At 34.0% G+C, this 20,882-nt stretch overlaps 1 protein-coding gene across 1 annotated transcript in view; it reads right to left on the bottom strand.

Moving 5' to 3' along the window:
• Positions 1–2,339: 2,339 nt before the first annotated feature.
• COL5A2 (collagen type V alpha 2 chain) overlaps positions 2,340–20,882 on the bottom strand; it is a 145,813-nt gene continuing 127,270 nt past the window's right edge. Inside the window, exons 42-54 of the mRNA XM_032292672.1 lie at positions 20,205–20,366; positions 19,441–19,548; positions 18,220–18,327; positions 17,085–17,138; positions 15,502–15,609; positions 14,595–14,648; positions 12,607–12,714; positions 12,180–12,233; positions 11,050–11,157; positions 8,726–9,017; positions 6,374–6,561; positions 4,705–4,944; positions 2,340–4,023 (exon numbers count right to left, since the gene is read on the bottom strand). Coding sequence (XP_032148563.1) covers positions 3,877–4,023; positions 4,705–4,944; positions 6,374–6,561; positions 8,726–9,017; positions 11,050–11,157; positions 12,180–12,233; positions 12,607–12,714; positions 14,595–14,648; positions 15,502–15,609; positions 17,085–17,138; positions 18,220–18,327; positions 19,441–19,548; positions 20,205–20,366 — 1,731 coding nt within the window. The 3' untranslated portion in view covers positions 2,340–3,876. The remainder of the gene's footprint in view (positions 4,024–4,704; positions 4,945–6,373; positions 6,562–8,725; positions 9,018–11,049; positions 11,158–12,179; positions 12,234–12,606; positions 12,715–14,594; positions 14,649–15,501; positions 15,610–17,084; positions 17,139–18,219; positions 18,328–19,440; positions 19,549–20,204; positions 20,367–20,882) is intronic.

The following is a 20,882-nucleotide window of genomic DNA, read 5'->3' as shown; positions in this document are numbered from 1 at the left end:
TACATAGTTATCAATTTAATAGCATTTACTGAATAAATAGGGATTTTTTTCTATGTTAATTCTAACATAGGTACGTAGGTTAATTTTGAAATATTTTTCTGTCCCTATGACCAGTAGCTTTTTTATTATTTTTAAATATTTACTTGGGCCAGGGCCCACCTTTATTCACCATTTCTGTTTTGGAAGAGATTTTTTTATCAGTTTCCTTGCATATTTTTCATTCTAATGACCTTCAGAATAGTTTTGTCATGTTTTCTGTTTTTAAGATCTTATAGGGATTTTTAATAGAAGTATTTATCTATTAATTTAGGAAAAAAATTACATTTTTCAAATATTGAGCTTCCCTATGTTAAGTGAGGTTTAGCCCTAATTTTATTTTGCATGTTTCAGTCAAGTGTTATGGATTTTTTCAATCAGGTTATGCAAATTTCTTGTCATATTTAGGAATATGTTGTATGTTGCTATTGTTGTTGGATAATAATCCTTTCTTCAATTGTGTTCCTGTCCAGTAGTACTAATAGCAACAGTAACATAATATAATGGTAATAACAATGTATGCTTCACACTAGTACATAAATCAAGTATGATTACTCTTGGAATGTAATTTTCCAGTTATACATAGTAGACAATTTTTCATCATTCATTCAATGAATGTATATTGAGCATGCACAAATACTAAGAAAAATTTTAGATCCAGTGTAAACAGTCTCTGCCTTTGTAACAAATACAATTAATATACAATTAATACAAAAGACTGACACCATCCAAATAATCACACCCTATATAAAACTTTGTAATTTGTGCTATAAAGAGGAAATACAGTGTGCCAAGAAAACTTACCTGGGTTGTGATGAGGAGTGAGGAGTCTAATAAAGGTTTTGTGAGGATGAGGCATTGAGAAGAGTTCTGAAAGATAAGTACAAGTAAACTGGGCAAAAGAATGCACATTCAAATGCTTTTCAGCAGGACAGAGAATCTAGAAGTTTTTAGAAAATGGACAAAATCCCATGTGAGTGGAGTGCAGAGTAAGGCAGATAGTGGTGTTAAGGAAGCCTGGGAAGAAGGCAGGAGTCAGGTCAGGCCAGCACCTCGTAGTTTGAAGATTTTTATCTTTATCCTAGAAGCTACCACTGAAGCTCAATAAGATGAGTGCATGTGTGTTGTGTTAGCCAGGGTGGCAGGAGAGAGTGAGAGGTGACATATTCAGATTTTTGCTTCAAATTGATTTATCTGGCTGTAGTGAGAAGAATGGATCAGAAGAGGGCAAGAGTAGCCTCAAAACCTGTCAGAGGCTATTGAAAAAGCTCAGGTGAGACATAATGATTAAGTGGACAGGGATACTGGCAGTGGAGATAAAGAGAAGGATATGGCCTTAGGGAATATTTAGGGTGCAGAATTGGAAATATTTAACAAGGACAGGACTCTGGCATGGTCTGAGAGAGAGAGATGTGACAAAAATGACTTTCAGGTTTCTGGTCTGCCTACATGAATAGATAATGAGGCGATTGTCTTTTTTTTCCTGTTAATTTTGAGAGTTTTTGTTTTTATTTTTTAAATAAATCAACAATAAATGTATGCCACCATCCTCTCCAAATGTAGATTATTTCACTTTTTGTAGTGTAGAATTTGAGGTGTCTATGGGACAGGAAAGTAAAGAAATCTACTAGTATAATGGGACCAACAGATCTAAAACACAGGCAAGAAATTTGAGAGCTTTGGCACGGTCTGGGCAGGCTTTTATTTGTAGCATTCCCAAAATCCAAATAAGAACTGTCATTTCTGTAGCTGAAACTTGTTAGTGTTTGTGACTTAAAAGTATTATCACATATTTCTGGTTCATCTACACAAACTTATATAATCTGTATGGTTTATGCTTGAAGGAAGTCAAACAAAACTCACACATGTATTTAGGCAATAAATACTCAAATTTAAGATATAGAGGTCAAAATATAACCAGTTTGGGGGAAAATGATGTTGTAAACTAAATACTGAAAATAAAACCAAAAACATTTAGGCCAAATTCATATGTGATACACTTTGAGACTTATGTTTTATTATCACAGTTTATTCAGTCATGAAAAATCTATGGCTTTCCCTTTTTATCAATAATACTACCCTGACATTTTTAAGGGCAGAGACAGTGATAATTGGTGTTATGTTGCTTTTGTGGGTAATGTTGTAGATAGGTTTCCATTTATAAACCAGTACATACATGATGGAAGGTATTTGTTGTATCTTTTAAACAAATGGCAAACAAACTATACCACCACATCTCCTTTTCACTATTGGAAATGAAATAGATCTAATATGGTCAAAGGAATCCACAAAACAAAAACCACTGACATGACAAAAGCGTGCATTTAATTTGATGCTTTGCAGAGATACATGACCAAAGTTGGGTGCATGGCTTGTCTTTTGGGATGGTCCCAGCTGTTTATTTTTAAAGAAAATAATTAAAATAGAGGCAACAAATGCAATCAAGAGAAAAAAGAGTCTGAGACACAAGGGGACCTACATGTTCTGGTCTTGAAGCATGCAAGTATTACAAAGCATTCCAGATACAGTATGACAGAGGAATGGTGAACAAGCATTGGAACGATGCTCTTTCTCTCAGAAACGGGAGGCCTAACAGTTATGTTTTCGCAATGGTATTGATTAAACCATCTTCATTTTTAAAGAAATTTATAGGAAGAATTTTAGCACCATCATTAAAGGAAAAATAATAATAATTTTTTAGCCCTGCCTATCTCCAGTCTTGGAATAATAACAGAAGCATAGCACCTTTCAGTATCTAAAATATAAACAAGAATAGTAAGTACATCCCAGCTTCTAGAGATGAGGTAGCTCATGCTAAGAAATGTTGGGTCATTTTTCCTATGAAAGTTCAAAGGCCAATGGTCTAATTCCGATCATCACATTTGATTAGAGTCAGCTCCACAACTCAGTTTCTAGATCTTTTTCTTCATTATAGGCTTCAGGATGATGAGATTGTACATGTGGAAGAGTCTCAACTTAGGGTCCTTGGACATGTTTGTAAAGTTCTATATGTCAATTATTTTGCATTCAATATCTTCTTAAATAAGAAAGTGCAAATGTATTAAATGGTATATACTAGTGTAACTTTTATCAATATTGGTAGATTGAGTCAAGAGGAGAAAGATATCTTTAAATCTGAATGAGAAAGATGTCTAAACTTAGCATATTTGACAAAAATTTAAGAAGTAGAAGTAAATTCACTTTGTTCTTCAAAATGCCACTGTATATATACTATTTAAAAATTCTATTTGAGACAGTGAAAAACTTGTGTATTTTTAAGATTCTCCTTAAAGAGTCCCTATTATAGTTACACAATATCAAGACATGCATGCAGGTCTCAATCACAAGTTAAATATTTTGAAGTCACTTTTAATTGACAATCTTGGAATGAGAGGCCACAAAGGGCACTAATTTCTATTTTTCAACTACAACCAAGCAAAATAAACAGATGTTGTGGCTCTATATACCCCACTCCTTAAGCTACCTGCCAGGAAGAAGAATTCCCTCATAAATACTAAGCAACTTTTCCATTACACTGAAATAAATTGAAGAAAACGGAGATTTATTTATTCAATCAGTTTACTTTCTGTAAAGGTGGTCATCTTAAACCTAAACTGTTCTATTGAAAAATATTTAAAATCAATTAAAACTTGACGATTGTAAGTAAAATAAATATTCTGAAGGATAAGGAGGCCAGGCACTTAAGACCATATATACAATGCTGATGCAGGATCAGCCATTACTTCAAGAGTCTCAGGATCAACTTCAAACAGTCAAAGTTCTTGTGAATGGCGGTGGTCATTGATGGTGGTGCTCATTGTCGATGCATCTTGGCTTACTTTACACAAAACAAACTGGCCCAATTTCAATGCCAAATTCCTGGTCTGTGCCGCCAACATCCACAGGGGCAAGATCTATGATGGGCAAGCGTGCCACATTCTGTGTTCTATATTCAAAGACAGTCTTGCCCACATTTCCATTTCGCTTCTGAAATTAAATGGTACAATGGGTTAAAAGCACATACAAGTTTTTCCAAGTATGTTAGACAGCAACACTCTTTTATAATGTAAAGGCAATGACTTTTAGAGTACTACTTAAAAAAAATGAAAACATAAAGTGAGTTATTAGTGTACTTATGTGACAGAATTTCTTTCATGCTTTAAGTAAATTTCTATGGTTCTTCTGCAGCTTCCCAAATGATCACTACCAACATAAATTATGAAAGCTTTTTTGTTTTCCACAAATGAAACTATAATTTACCATTCAGTGTTATTTTTGTTTTATAACTCAATATGCATGTGGGGAGACTTACAATTTGGTGAAAAAAATAAAGTATCTTAGATTGATTACACATTTTAGAAATAAGGAATTTTAAGCATGGGACTGAGATTCAGTAAGTTAAACAACTTGTAAGAAAACCAAAGACAGTCTGCAGAAGAACTGATCAGATCTTAGGCATCAAGTTCTCTCTTTACTATGTGTATTCAAATCCCTGTCATGCTTCATGTGCTAACACACACTCAAGTTTACCCTAAAGAATGACTATAAACAAACCGCTAGTATGCTCATACACGAGGTAAAACTGCCCCCAGTTCTAGTGCCATAATAGTATTTTCAACAAAATTAATTTTTCCTCAACCAGATCAATGTAGATAAAAAAGTACTTACAGAGCAAGTGTCTTGAAGAACTATATATCTGAATCTAATATTTCCCTCTGCTTTGATATCTAAGTCATTTGCCCCTTTGAGAACCACAGCTTTTTTGAGGTTCTTAGCTTGATCATCCATGTATCCTACGCTGTTTTTACAGACGTAAGTAATGTTCTGGGAGGCTTCTTTTGACAAAAGGCGCAAGAAGGTCATCTGAGTAATGGCTGTGTTAGGTGATTGGTGGTCTCCATAAACAAACTAGAAAAACAAAGAGTCTTTGTCACACAGAAGACTGAAGGTTTCATAATGGCTTATACATGTATAGATAAATTGATTTCAGATAAATTAATTTTGAAGAGTATTACTTTAATTCTTGTCATAAAGCAAGCTATTCTACCTATACATCTAAACATATCCTAAAATATCTGTGAATACTCACAAGAACCTCTGTGAGTATTATGTGAGAACTAACCTAGTGGTAATGAAACCAAATATAACTATACTTCACCAGAACAAGCACAAGTATTTTTAAATCTGCTTCAATCACATATCAAAAATAAGTCATTTTTATTGCTAATTTAAACATAAATTAGGAATTAACTACTAGTACAAAATCTTTTTAAGCCAACTATTACATAATTGTAAGAATAAGAATTAAAAGTCTTCCATGAGCTAACAAAAATAAATAATGAAAAAAAATTTGTATACACTCTTTCCTATTCAGCTTCACCTCTGAGCACTCCCATCTGAGCTTTTTTTTACGTTTTATATTAGCTATATTTCAACTATTTATATTTAAAATTTAAAATTTCATGCTAATTAAACAATGATAGATTCGAGTTTATCTTGTATACACCCTTAAGGTTCTTATATAATATTTATTCCGAATGTGGGTTCTAGGAAAAGGTTGGAAGCAGAAGTGAGAAGAATCTTTCTGTTAGGCTGCCATCAAGAGATGCAAAATGAAATATTCACATTGCAAGAGGCAGTGGCAAGGCCAGATGGTTCTCTGAACACCGGACTGTGATAGAAACAGGGTAGACTGGGACTCAGAAAAATATCAGTCGACTTTATAATATTACAAAAATGACTTAAGTTTAATATTAAAAATTTGACAGAATGATTCAATTATTTAAAACATTGTTATAGCCATTATCTAATATTAACTTACCATTTATCCCAAAATACAAGACCCTAAACTAAGTATTTTATACCCACATGGGAACTATGCAATAAATATTATCACCCTTACTTTAAACTGGCAAAACTGAGTCTCCAAAAAGTTCAGTGACTTTATAAGTCCCCAAAGTCAGTAAGAGATCCTGATGAGGTACCCAGGTCTCCTGAAGCTGAATATACAGAAATAACTATTTGTCATCTGTGGTACGATCCCTTCTGGTACACTCCACAGTCCGTGTCATATACATTAGAGAAACTTACAGTAAAAATAATTATTTTTCTATATTTTATTAATGAGAAAATTTTAATTAAAAATTTATGTTGACTTATAGCAAAACTTTGTTTATGCAATGGTATTACAATTGTAACTAATGAGAATATATCATTTCAAAATAAACATGGTAAAATAATCCTGGTTAAAAAAAATAGCAAAGTCCTAAATAAATAAAAAAATGTAATAAGTAATTAAAAGTAAAGAATACAGTTTTAAGTAAGCATATTAAATTACCTGAGATCCTCTATTCATATCAAGGCCATACCAAACAGGCTTATGGTCAGGAGATTTACTGGCCCACCAGGTTTTACGTGGTACACTGGATGGGTTTGCCGAAATACATGTTTCTCCTGTTTCCATGTTGCAGTAAACTTTGATTGCATCCTCAGCAGATCCTTGGTTAGGATCAATCCAGTATTCACCTATTTTTCAAAATAGGAATTTTACTAAATAAAGACAATCTTAATCATGATTATGAGTATCCAAAAGAATTAACAGAGAGTTTGAAAATATATATTCCCTGATTAAGAATTATTTTAAGAGAGAGTACCCCTTAAGAAAAAAGTAACCATTATGCAGCGGGGGACCTTTCTACATGTTAGTCGCTATTGTAAGGCAATTTGCCAAACCATGTACTTAAGGCCCAAAACTTCCATGTGAAGGAAATATCATTACCCCCATTTTATAGATGAGAAAACAATACTGAAAAGAGACAACCTACTGTAAGTGGCTTTGCCAAAATAGATGTGTTCCCCTTAAATTTATAAAGCCAATATTTTAAAGCAAATTTGAATTAGAATATAATAATGTAACATCAAAACTATGAGTAAATAAATGAGTTGAATTAAAATTAGAATGCTATGAATCATTTCACTTGCTCTTCTTAAAATTAATCTCATATCTGAGAGATTCTTAAAACAGGAAATACCAAGGCAGTGCTTGGTGGTAGGCATACAGTCAAATACGCAATTTTATTTGCATATATGGGTGTAAATATATATATGTGTGTGTGTGTGTGTGTGTGTGTGTGTGTGTGTATATATATTTGTGTGTATATTACATACATAATATGTGATAATTGCATTTTAAATGAAATTAAAGTGGTGGAATGTATATAGAGTTAATAAAATTGTCCTCTCTTCAAAGATAATAATTTTAGCTATTCCTGTCAATGTCATTTCAAAGTTAACAGAAACTCTGAAGCACTTTGTAGATCATTTGTCTCCTATGACTTAGGATCCCTGTTCTCTAGATCTTATTAGATTAATTAAAATGACAGAATAAGGTAAACTCTAAGCCTGGTACATGCAACTAGGGCAAAAAACTATTTTATTCCAAAATGCCTTGAAACCTCATAATAATATAATCCTGCCAGCAGAAATTCCAAAAATATGACTTACAGAACATTAAACTACATGAAAGGAATTACATATTTAAATACATTTGGGAAATATATGATTGATGATCCAACAATATTTTAACATTAAGACACTGACAGGTTATGCAAGTAAATAAATATTTTTAACAATACTAAAGCAACTATTTTCCACATTTCCACAAAATGCTTTTACTCCAAAAAAATCATTATTTTAAGATTTCTGGATGGAAATGGAACTACCATTGTGAAACTGGATTATTGATAGGATATATCATCTATTATAGTACAGTTTTTAAAGTTAACTTTTATTTTAGATAGGGTCCTGTGCAGGTTTGTTACATGGGAATATTGTATGATGCTGAGGTCTGGTGTACAGATCCTGTCACCCAGGTTGTGAGTGTAGTACCCAATAGGTAATTTCTCAACCCTCACTCCCATCTACACCCTCCCCTAATAGCAGCCTGCAGCGTTTATGGTTTCATATTTATGTCCATGTGTGCTCATTAGCTCTTACTTATAGGTGAGAACATATGATATTTAGTTTTCTGTTCCTGCATTTTCTTTAGGATTATGGTTTCCAGTTACATCTATGTTTCTGCAAAGGACATGATTTCATTCTTTTTAATGGCTGCATAGTGTTTCATCATGTGTATATATCACATTTTCTTTACCCAATCTACCATTGGATTGATTTCATATCTTTGCTATTGTGAGCAGCACAGTGATGAATATATGAATGCATGGGTCTTTTTGGTAGAATGATTTACTTTCCTTTGGTATATACCCAGTGATGGGATTGCTAGGTCAAATGGTAGCTTTGCTTTAAGTTCTTTGAGAAATCTCCAGACTGCTTTCCACAGTGGCTGAATTAATTTACATTCCCACCAGTGAGTGTATAAGTGTTCCCTTTTCTCCACAGCCTTGTCAGCATCTGTTATTTTGTGACTTTTTTAATGACAGTCATTCTGACTTGTGTGAGATGGTATCTCATTTTGATTTTTATTTCTCTGATAATTAGTGATGCTTAGCCTTTTTTCAGGTTTTCACAAAATGGACAGTTTTTACCATTAAATTATAAGGTCTATGTTTACTATTTTTATCTCATATCTATCGCTAAGTAGAAAGTCAGTAACATATTTTGGAATGCAGTTGATAATAAAACCGTCAGAAACAATGGGTTTTGTTCAAATGGCCTGCGGTCTACTCACCACTCTGCTTTGTGGAATGGCAAAGCTTTAAGTCATCACATGTGCGGGCTGGGTGCTTTTTTGAGCCATCGGGGCTGCGCATGGTTTCAATCTGACTACTGAGTGACTTCAAGGTAGCATGAACCCCTGGGTCTGTTTTGTTTTTGTCATCAGGAGCCGCCTGATCTTCAGTAAACTCTGGAAGTGGATCTGGCATGCTGTCATCATAGTGCCCCATGATATCCCCAAGAGCAGCTGTAAGGTGACCAGGGGGACCTGGAGGGCCAGGTGGACCAGGTTCACCAGGAGGGCCCTAATTAAAAAGAAATTGGATGGACATTTAACACATTGTTTTTGTTTTACTTAACTAGTAGAACTTGGTGCATAGGAACTTCCAATAAGACAGTCCAATTTGACAGTAAAGGGAGATCTATGACTCCTGCTCTTTAGTAACTAGATGAGGGTGGTCTAACAGGCTGTAACATTCAAGGAAGAGAAATGATGCTTAACCATTTTCAGGCAACAGATCTTCAAGTCATCATCCAAGATAAAGAAAGATCAAAGAGCAAAATATTTGCTCAGGTTTTTACCTTGAAGATACAATATATTTTATGCAAATATGTGTGCTCATTTGCAAACTATTTTGGTCAAGGTTCACCCAACATGTTTTAAAAGTATTTTTTGGGCAGAAGCTGAACAAAGGATGCCGGGGAATAGTGGGTGCCCATTCTATAAGATTATATGTCAATAACAAGAAAATACTCCACAAGAAACACCCACAAGAGAATGAATTATACTACTTCCAAATGAGAGGGAAAGAAACTTAGGAAGTCTTTTTATGTGCATTAATTACTGTCCAGATAAAAATTCTCTGTCCTAAGCAAAATCGAAGAAATAGTCTAGGTTTTTAGAGATAGGGTCTTGCTGCTGTGTTGCCCGGGCTGGATTCAAACTGCAGGCTCAAGCAACACTCCTGCCTTCACCTCCTGAATAGCTAGAATTACAGGTGTATGGCAAAGTGCCCAGTTTTCCTTAGTCTTTTAATTGAAATAAATAAGAAGCTCTCCTGCCTCTTTTTTTTTGTTTGTTTTTTTTAACCAAATAAGACACATTGAAGTGAGAGGGAGATAAGCACAAAAAGTGGCAGAGACAACGAAATGGATCCTCTCTATTAATTCCCTTCTGCACTTCCCCAAGGAAGAACTCAGCAACTCGAAAGAACCAGGTGACAATATGAAGAGACACATAGTTCACATCTCACGTAGAGAGCAAGATATGGGAGCAAGAACTCTCCAGAAGGCTGGAGCTCTACTATTGGCTCTGTCACTTGTTATATGGCTCCAGACAAGTTGCTTTCACCTTCAGTGCCAATGCTTCCTCACTATCAAAGAGCAGTTACATAGTTTTTTTCTTTCTTTCTATCTCTAAGGTCATATATTGAGTCCATGCATTCCTTCACACTAATTTCAGGAGAAAGGAAAAGGATTTTATTTTTATTATTATTTTTTTTAATATCAAGGACCACTGAACCACAAAATAAAGTCAATCAACAGCCACGTAAGTCAAAGGTATTCCAATTCTTTAGCTGTTTCCTATTCACAGTTAGAGAAATAAATGAGAAGAAACCATTTTTCTTACCCACAGGAAATATAAGACTATTTGATCCACATAAGAAATAAACATCTGGCTTAACAGTATTGCTATGAAAGGCAAAGAAAAGGGAAGGAGGAGAAGGTAAAGAAGACCAACGAGGAAGAAACACAAGCGAGGGATGCATAAGCTCATATACACATGCACATGAGTACACTTGTACATGGAAGATGTATGAAGATGTTTTCCAGACATGAAAGAAGCAAGGATCTAACATAGTATACAACTTTGTATCATCCTCAAGACTATTGAAACTTTTTACAAAAAGTTTTAATTGAAATCCTCCCTGAATGTTGTTTTCAATGTAGAAAAACTTCAATTTCATTTTCCAACATTTTTATGGAGTTTTCATGAAGTAGTAACTATACCTCACAGACATTTAAAATATTGCCCTTGAGAGCAAATCAACATTTTCATAACTTTAATTATAAAAACAATCATAACATGTTCTTTGCTCTTATTGGTATCACATCATGTTAATGTCTGGGTAGGCTGGACTCTGATTTTATGTGATCTAACTTATCCATATCAAAATCTTTGAAATAGTTACTTATACAAACTCTTGCATGACTTTTAGGTTTGTTTTCAGAGTCCCTTAAGTCTCTTGTCCATCAGGCTGCACAGACATTTCTTGGATAGAATCGGAGCAATTGAAATGAATAGCATTTCTTGCATACAAACCCTTGTGACTTTACCTCAGGTCCTGCTTCTCCTACACTGCCTCGTACACCTGGAGGTCCGATTGGCCCAAGTGGCCCAGGGTTTCCTTCTTTACCCGAAGGACCAACTGGGCCTGGAGGACCCTGCAAGAAACAAAGACTGTAGTTAAGATTCTATCAAGAAAAACTTTTGCAATGCATTTCTCTAATCAAAGAACTATTTTACATATGGAGCTATTACAATGATTTCTAAGATTCATTTTCTTACTGATTAATAAATGAACTTCTGGTACTTTGTAACATTTATGATTTCATCACCCAAGAATTTTCCATCATCCATGCATGGTACAAGACGAATATGAGTTTACATCTTTAATGGGCTAGTCACCTACTTTTATTGGTAATAACTTTCATTAAATCTCAAATATTGTAAATTCAATTAACCTGAAATAAAATGATAAAAGTTGGAGTGTTGAAGTGAAATTTCTGTGCTTATGGCTTAGAATTTCATGATGTACTATTATTCTCAATTTTATGTATGATTTGTTTATACTACATTTAGATATAGCAGATTTTTTTGAATTATTTTTTCTATTTTTTTCTACAAAATGTTTTCTATTTTCCTAAATAATTATATACATCAATTGTCTTATGCCATCAATGACTTTTACAAGCAGCATTAATACAAATGGAGAATTTCTAAAAGCTTCAAATATTGGTTTCATTTTATTATTTACTTCCAAATTAGCCTTATGCAAACTACTTCTGAGGAATAATCACAATAACTTACTTTGTCTTTTAAGACAAAATATATTCAGTTTTAAAATCTGTCTCCATTTCATGGTAAGTCCTATTTTATCATCTCAAAAAGTGAAAGTTTAATAGAAATTTTAATTAACACAATGTAACCAAATGAACTAACAGAGGAATATATTCAAACCCTAGGTAAGAAAGTTTAATGTGGCCCCATGAGGTAATGTTTCATATTTCATGGCATTTCTACTTAAAATTAATTGCTAAATACCTTGTCTCATATGTGTGTTGCCAACCTGAGGAGATGAGCCAACTCCAGCTTCAATACCATGAAAATGATAGTCGAGCATTACCAATACATCACTAAAGGCATTATTATTTACACCTGCAACTTATTAATTTTTGTTACTTACTCTTGGGCCAAATGGTCCAGGGATTCCAGCACTTCCTTGTTCACCATTTGGACCCTAAGTAGGAATACAATAAAAAAATGTTGCAAAATCTTTGGATTCTGCATTGTGCCATTCTCAAAAGTGTGCTATCATTGACTTTAGCAGCATAAACTACTTTGATAAAGTCATCAATCTCTGCAATGTCTACATGAGTTGACCAATGTTAAAGACACGTATAGGAGTAAAAGTGCATATAGCCTTTGCTTTATTTCTTCCCTACAAACTATAGCTTATTATTGGCATATCATTTGCTATTCATCAAGATACTCATTGAACTGAAAATAAGATAAAAACATATCCACTTATTTTATAGACAGATAAACATTCATGTCAAGATACCTATGTAGTTTCAGCTAGTGGGCAAATAATACTTAAAGAAACAACTTACAGGAGGGCCAGGAAGACCCTGAAGACCAGTAAAGCCTCTGTGGCCCTTCTGACCTCTGTCACCTCGATCTCCATGATCACCTTTGTCACCACGAGGTCCTTGGGGTCCCTAGAAATAGTCATGACATGAAAATTACTTGCTACATATTATTGTTTAAACTACAATTTACTATAATTTTACTGTTTATAATTGTATTTACTATAATTTTGTATATGGTATTTTATGTGGATTAATATATTTGCTTATCTAAATAGTATTAGACCTAGAAATTTCTGTTTACTTTTCCCAAAGAATCGTAGGTGATTATTGAAAAAAAGATATAACAATACTTTTCTAAATGTTCCTTTTTTTACATGTTTATCTTATATTCATACTAAAATTAGATATTTTTAGGTTTGAGCCAGCCTATCTGAAATGTTTTCCAAAGATCATGTTTTACATATTTAGTTATTATTATATAAAAATATTGCCACCATATGAAGATTCTTTTGAATTAAAACACTTCATACAATTTTTAACAATGAAATGATTTTAAATTTGGATATGCAAATAAACAGCTGGGACTATATTAGGAAATCGGCAAAAAATCACTCGAACAAATTAAACAGAAATGTCATCATTAAGCCACTCTCCTCTAAAGAACAAGGCAACTCCATGTTATCCCACATCTGCAATATCTGTAACCAAATCCAGTCATCTTGATGCTGAGAAACTACAAAGAAAGCCGTAATTAAGGATCTTATTTGGGGATAGAAGCTATACCCAGAGAAAAGGTAAAAATTATCTAACCAATCTCAGATGTTTTGTTATTGTTGTTGCTGTTGGTTTTTTGATTTAAGTCCTGGGAAATTAAAAACAGCTCCAGGGTTCACAGCAAATTGTGGTTCCAGTGATTCACAGTAAACTGACAAGTGACATAGAGTCATGTACTATAGAGCTGGCTTCTGCTGCTTTTAGTGTTTTCCCAAAAGAGAATCGGATCCCTATTTATCTGATTTTGGAAGATGACTGCAATCATCAAATCAATTGGCTCTCAGGTTAATTTTTCCCTTATTGTTTTGATTTTGAATTCATATTTCCTAATTATCATACAGTCTAGGAACCCACTTTTAATAAAAATAAGATGATATCAGTAGCTTTTACATACTTTATATAACAATGTAAATTTAAATACTATCAAAATCAGCCTGAAGTTTTTCATAATGTTAGAAAGGTTCTTTTATTTGGGGGATGACCCAAAATTTCATAATTAAAAATAAACTAAATCAGAAGGTATCTATTTGAATTACTACCTACGATGTATTTATTCGAGAAAACAAAATTACAATGTTTCTATAACTTTTCAGGAAACTGTTTACTTGACATGCTTTGCAATTATAAAATATTCACCAAACTCAAATTAAAGCTGAGATTTATTTAATAATATGGCCATGATTTTTAAAATATAATTGTTCTTTTTGAAAACAGACATTAATTTATCTGATGGGCATGAAAACATTATGACCTGTTAGACTGCACATGAGATGATTCATTCACGATAAGACATCTATATAATAATGTTAACCTGAAAGTGATTCATTGCAAATAGCACAAAGATCAGAACATAGAAAAATCTAGTTGAAAATGAAACAATATTTGAATAGTGCTTTTCAAGTTTACAAAGAGCTTTCAAATCCATTTTCCTATGTGATTTTTAGAATAGCTCAGAGGGAAGTGGAATAATCCCTATATTTTAGGAGAAATCTGTGACTTCACAAGTCTCCATGATTATTGATAGAATTCATTGCTAAATTCAGAAGAATTATGTTAAAATTTTTAAAAATAAACTTGTTTTAAAAAAGTAAACTCAAATAATTTTAAATTAATATTTTTGTTCAAGCTTGAGGAATTTCATGTTTTTCAGTTATGAATCTTAAATCATACGTCTTTGGGAGTATATTTCATATAAGAAAACATTTAAAAATAAAAAAAAAAAACAGAGAACTTACAGGTAATCCACGTTTCCCAGCTCGACCAGGTGGTCCTATAGGACCCCGAGATCCCTAAAAGAAATTTTCAAAACAAAATTGGCATGAAAAAAGATATTCACCTATTATATAGATATAGGATATCAAAACTATGTGCGTATAGTTCGATGCTTATACATATGTCTGTGTGTATATGCATATTCTTATGATTAATTGAAATCAGGCAAATGACAATGTGTAGGTAAGACTGTGGTCACTATAACTTCAATGGCACTTTTTTAGTCAATTTTATTCATTGACTTCATTGAATAAGTATCACCTTAGTTGAATACAGTAAGACATTACTTACATTTAACATAATGCATACTTTCTCAAATGACAGCATTTTCAGATGATGGAGGTCAAAGCATCAGTCTCTTCTATTCCCTCTTATAAATGAAGTTTTGCTTTTCATACTAAGAAACATACACTAAGGCCGGGCGCGGTGGCTCACGCCTGTAATCCCAGCACTTTGGGAGGCCGAGGCGGGTGGATCACGAGGTCAAGAGATCGAGACCATCCTGGTCAACATGGTGAAACCCCGCCTCTACTAAAAATACAAAAAATCAGCTGGGCATGGTGGCACGTGCCTGTAATCCCAGCGACTCAGGAGGCTGAGGCAGGAGAATTGCCTGAACCCAGGAGGCGGAGGTTGCGGTGAGCCGAGATCGCGCCATTGCACTCCAGCCTGGGTAACGAGAGCGAAACTCCGTCTCCAAAAAAAAAAAAAAAAAAAGAAAGAAACATACACTAATTCATAATTAACTGTTTACCATCCATTATTTACAGTGTTTAATGCAGTGCACTTGTATGATAGTGTATGTGCATATATGTAGCTTATAAATATGGGTGTGTAAAACTGTCAATGTGAAACTGACTCCCTCCTTACCGGATCTCCTCTTTGTCCTGCATCTCCTGGAGCACCCACAGGGCCAGGAGTTCCAGGGGCACCCTGAGAGCCTGGCAGACCTGCAGGCCCAGGGTCTCCACGATCACCCTGACAAGAATAACCATGATATTATTTTTAAATATTTATTCTAAAACCACAATATTCCATATGTTCATGTTATTCATATAGTATTAATAATGGAAAAATATACCCTTTAAAACTTATTTTAACTTATTATTTTACTTATATTTACCAACTAATAAATTGAATGGAAAACAGTAAAGTTATTTCACCCTAATTTCAGGTCTCATCCTTCCCCTCACTTACTCCCTATTGCTCTCACAATCAAGATCATTGGAGTATAGAATTGATCACCTCCAGAATTTAATATGTTTTCTAGACCACCAAGTCTTTAAGCTGCCATATCAGTATACTTGGAATACACAAAGACTTTCCAAAGATTGTGAAAACAAAGAAATTTTCAAGGAAACCACCTTCTAGATTTTCCTCTCCATATGTGTTCTTTCAGAAAACTAAATTGTGATTATCCTTCCTTCCTTTCCCTTCAATAGTCCACCTTCTTCTGTTTTTACAAAAGAAAGGCAGAAATCATACCATCCGCAATCTTATGATGATGCAATGTCTCAAGGAATAAGTACCTCTAGGCACTGAGCTAAGGGACCTTTCCAGAATGCATAGTTTTCTGGAGAATAAAGCTAAGAAGGACGAGGAAAATAAAGAGACTCCTTTTTATTTTATCCAGATGACCCAATTATGACAAGGCTCCAAATATTACTTGTCTCCTTAAGAAGTCAGAGGTGAGGTAAGTGTTATATGAACATGTCTAAATATAAATATTTGACTTGAAAAATGGACTATATATTTACATATTTTCTGACAAAATTGTCTTATTTGACTGATTAATTTATCAACCTGGATAAACTTTGGCAATTAGGTTACTGAACAGACACATAATAAATTGAATAATCTAAATTAGCAATTTCAAGGTTTTGGAAAAAAACAAAAAAACTTGGTCCGGTATGGTGGCTCATGCCTGTAATCCCAGCACTTTGGGAGGCCGCGGCGGGCCGATCATGAGGTCAAGAGATCGAGACCATCCTGGCCAACACAGTGAAACTCTGTATCTACTAAAAATACAAAAACTAGCTGGGCGAAGTGGCAGGCACCTGTAGTCCCAGCTACTCAGGAGGCTGAGGCAGGACAATCGCTTGAACCCTGGGGTGGAGGTTGCAGTGAACCGAGATTATACCACTGCACTCCAGCGTGGAGACAGAGCAAGACTCCATCTCAAAAAAACAAAAATAAAAAATACTTAAAGCACTTATATATTTAGAATTGACCAGGACTCACTTCCTTTGCAACTATTTCAACTATATATATACATATTCAAATCTCATTTCATTTACAAGATTTAAAAATTATGACCTTACAAAAAAGGTTGTTATTCAGAAAAATCACAGCTGCATTGGAGCTATGAGGAAAAATGAAAGTTTTTAATATAAATTAAAAATATTTCAGATTTGTCTGACTTTAGATTTTTTAATCAGCAAAATGTCTCTTACACGTTCTCCAACAGCACCATCCCGTCCTGGGGTACCATCATTACCAGCTGGACCCTATGAAGAATAATAGTTTGAAAACCTACTTAACAGAGTAATAAAAAAATTCTCATTCCAATTATCAGAAAAATGACAGCATGTTTTACACCTGTTTTATAAACTGTAAATTAGCATTTATGGAAATGTCAGCAGAAGAAAGGTTTCTGCCTCTTTTTTATTATTTTGAATTACTGTATATTAACACATTCTTACTTCATCCATATTCTTCATTTATATTTTTTATTTTGAAAATCCTGAAATACTTTGAAATAGACAACAATTACATCCTTACCACTTTGTTTTGCTTGTATTACCAATGAATGGTTTTCCCACATTTACTTCTTAAGATTATTCAAATAATATCCTTAAAGTTTTGAAATAAAATAACTGTTTCAATGATATTAAATTACTTTAAGAAATATATAGTCTTCCTTTTCTATTTTATTGTGATTTTTATCATAAATATGTCCTTACTATTTGGTGAAACATTGTTATAAAAGTTATTGATTCCTTCTTTTAATAAAATGTTACATTAACTGTTTGATGATTGACCCTTTAAAACGCTGAACAGAGGATATTCCAACCTTAAATTTCTCAAATTGCCTATCAAAAACTGATTTCCTCTCAAAAGTGCCTAAAGGAACATGACATCCATTATGTTACTTTATCGTGATACTTAAGTAAAATCATCTCTACTAACTTTACCCTTTTTGCAAGCTGTAATAGCTATATTAATCCTATCACCATAAAATTTGACAATTTTGATAATTATACCATTACAAAATGAAATAATAACAAGGGGAAAGATGAATGGATGTGTCCTTTCACTTTCAAAACAATTTGGCAACAGCTTAAATGAACTAAAATACTTAGCTCCAGACTAGAGGAAGGTCAGTGAAAAGACACCAATCCTGTTACCATGTCTTTATGTCATCATTTAGCCAACTCTCTAGGGAAGTAGAGTACATCAAATAACATTACTAAGAAACTTTCTTGAGGTCAAATATTAAATCAAATTCTAAATCAATTGCTAAATGAAAAAATTGCTCCCATGACACTCAGATAACAAGAGAAGAGTTATTTTCACTATAGTACTCACTTCTGGTCCAGGTTCCCCTACAGGACCATTGGAACCTGGGGGTCCCACAGGTCCAGGTGGACCTTTATCTCCTGTTGCACCAGTTGGTCCTACTTTTCCTGGTGTGCCCTGAAATAGAAGTATAAATGTCAAATACTTCTGAAGAAATTGGAGAACGCTAGTTCCCATAAAAGCTAAGTTTTCAAAATGGTGCCTCCAGGCTCCCTCTGTAACAATAATTTTGCATTATCTTGCAACACCCATGTAATTATAATGCTTTCTTAGAAGTATGCCCACCTCCTATCAGACTCCTCCTGACATATCTAAGGGACCAAAAACCAGCCATTTTTTGCCACCAGCACAGGTGTGCAATTTTGAGTTCTAATCATGTACACCATGGTTGATTCTAGCTGCCCTTCTGGAATTTGCATCGCTCTCATCCTTTTTCAATTCTGCTTTGTCTGTTCATTTTATTTCTATGTTCTGACCCTTTGGTCTCACCCTTGAGAGATTTTACTTTCAAGTCCTTGGCTCTCTTCTGATAACAGTAAGACTTCCCTTAACTCCTACTTTGTTGGTTTCATATTTCTACCCACATGCCTCCCAGTTCCAAGATCCCATATATCTCTCTGTCTACATTCCATATAAAAACATCATTAATTTTTTCAAGCACTGTAATCTTTTAGCAGTAAAATGTAGTCTCTTCAAAGTCAAATTTGAATCAAACTTTTATCCATACTCCAAGGAATATAAAATTCTAAAGCACCCTCCAGGGAACAGGAGATTACCTTCAGATCATTCTTTAGTGTTCACCCCACATTCATCTCAAATATTACTTTAGCTCAACTATGTCTTCCCTTTGATGGTTTATTGTGAAATACGGTGTTTTCGTTAAGCGTGTTTACTTAAAAAGACACTACCTACTCACCAGGAGATTATCCCCCTCCTCTAGCTCCAGGGATCCTTTTAATCTTTGAAGAAAGATTTAAAGGTCACCAAAAATCCATATCCTTATTTGTCTACTTTTCTAGCTCAGGGTTAAACAAATATATATTTTCAAAGACTTTGTAAGGTAGTTAAGAATTTGACATTTAAAATCAAAAGGTTTTTAAGATACTCAAAAATTAATGTCCTTACAATACTGCTTAAATCTATTCATCAAGCAAAAAAAAGAAAAATCAATTCTCTAAACAATTTGTATTGCACATTTTATATAAAATATTGACCGACGCAGCTACTCACCGCTGGGCCTGGCAGGCCAGGCATGCCTCTCTCTCCACGTTGCCCAGGCATGCCAACAATTCCTCTCTGCCCGGTAGTTCCAGCTGGACCAGGGGGGCCATCTGGACCCTAATATTGAGGACAAACTAAAATCTGAAACTATTCAGGGTAAAACCATACCCACGGAATTTACTATAAGTTGGGTACAGCTTTACAGGTTTTTCAGTATGAAAAATAAGTTCTCTGCTTCACAAAACCACAGTATATATGAGTAGTCATAAATTGTAATCCACACAGAACCTCTAACACATTATTTAAAGGTGAAACTCATCAGTTGGAAAGAAACTGAAGATTAATGTGAATAATACTCAATAAAATAATAATAAAAGAGGTAACTTCAGAGAAATATATTTTGTCTTTTTAAAAAGACAAAAAGAAAGTTCAAAAATAAAGAAAAAATATTTATCTAAACACAATATTTAAAGGTATTTGCATTTAAAATATAATATACAGCTATTTTTTAAAGTTATTAATAATGAACATTTAATTTTTTTGTTTAGTATTTAGATATCATATCCATTACTGCTATTTTTATCTCTATATATATATACATTTTTCTTAAAGCAGAGAATTATAAATTAAAATCTATAGGGCATAATGCACTTTAAAAATTTAGGAATGTGCCCAGCATATTAGTCAAGCATTTTTGTGGCACTGATCATTAAGGCTTTCTATTTGTAAATATCTCAGTTGAAGGTGGTCTGGAACAAATGTGCCAAACTTACAGGTTGCCCATCTTCTCCTGGGTCCCCTTTGTCTCCTGGACCACCAGGGGGACCAGCTGGTCCTCGATCTCCCACACGCCCATGAGAGCCAGGGTCCCCACGAAGACCTGGAGGTCCCTCCTTCCCAGGTTCCCCTAAGGGCCCCGCGGGTCCTGGAGCTCCCTAGTATTACAAAGAAAGAAAGACACAGGAGGGCAAAGTGGAAGCCAAGTAAGAGCGACTGATAATGCTGTCTGCCTCAGATGCAGATGTCCAAGCCTGCAGGTTCATTTTGCCTGTGAGATAATCAGTCATTCAATAGGATTTATATAAAAGAAAACACAGCTGTAGATTCATTCCCCAGGGTAAAAACTAAATATCATTTGCAGTCAATTTCCTTTGAATAATTTTTAAAGAGTGGCGCAACTTGCTTGAATTTTCAGACTTATTTAAGGCTCCATTCCAATGATGAATATGCAACATTTTATTCTGTTATAATTATTTATTCTTATGATTTTATCTTATAATGAATAACATTTATTAAAGAAAGTTTCGTAGATACATCTTAACTGAAGAGAATGATTATTAGCACATAATATTATAAGTGTTCAGTATCTAAATGGAATAATAATCAAACATTGGGATTAAAAAGAGCTTGCAAATTAGCTCCTCCAAGAAATACTAGATTACTAAGGATGA

Source organism: Sapajus apella, unplaced genomic scaffold (genome assembly GCF_009761245.1).
Source record: "Sapajus apella isolate SASKATOON/1434 unplaced genomic scaffold, GSC_monkey_1.0 scaffold28, whole genome shotgun sequence".
In the NCBI taxonomy this organism is placed as follows: domain Eukaryota; kingdom Metazoa; phylum Chordata; class Mammalia; order Primates; family Cebidae; genus Sapajus; species Sapajus apella.
The sequence above is the reverse complement of the archived record's forward strand: the minus strand, read 5'-3'. Positions and strand labels throughout refer to the sequence as shown.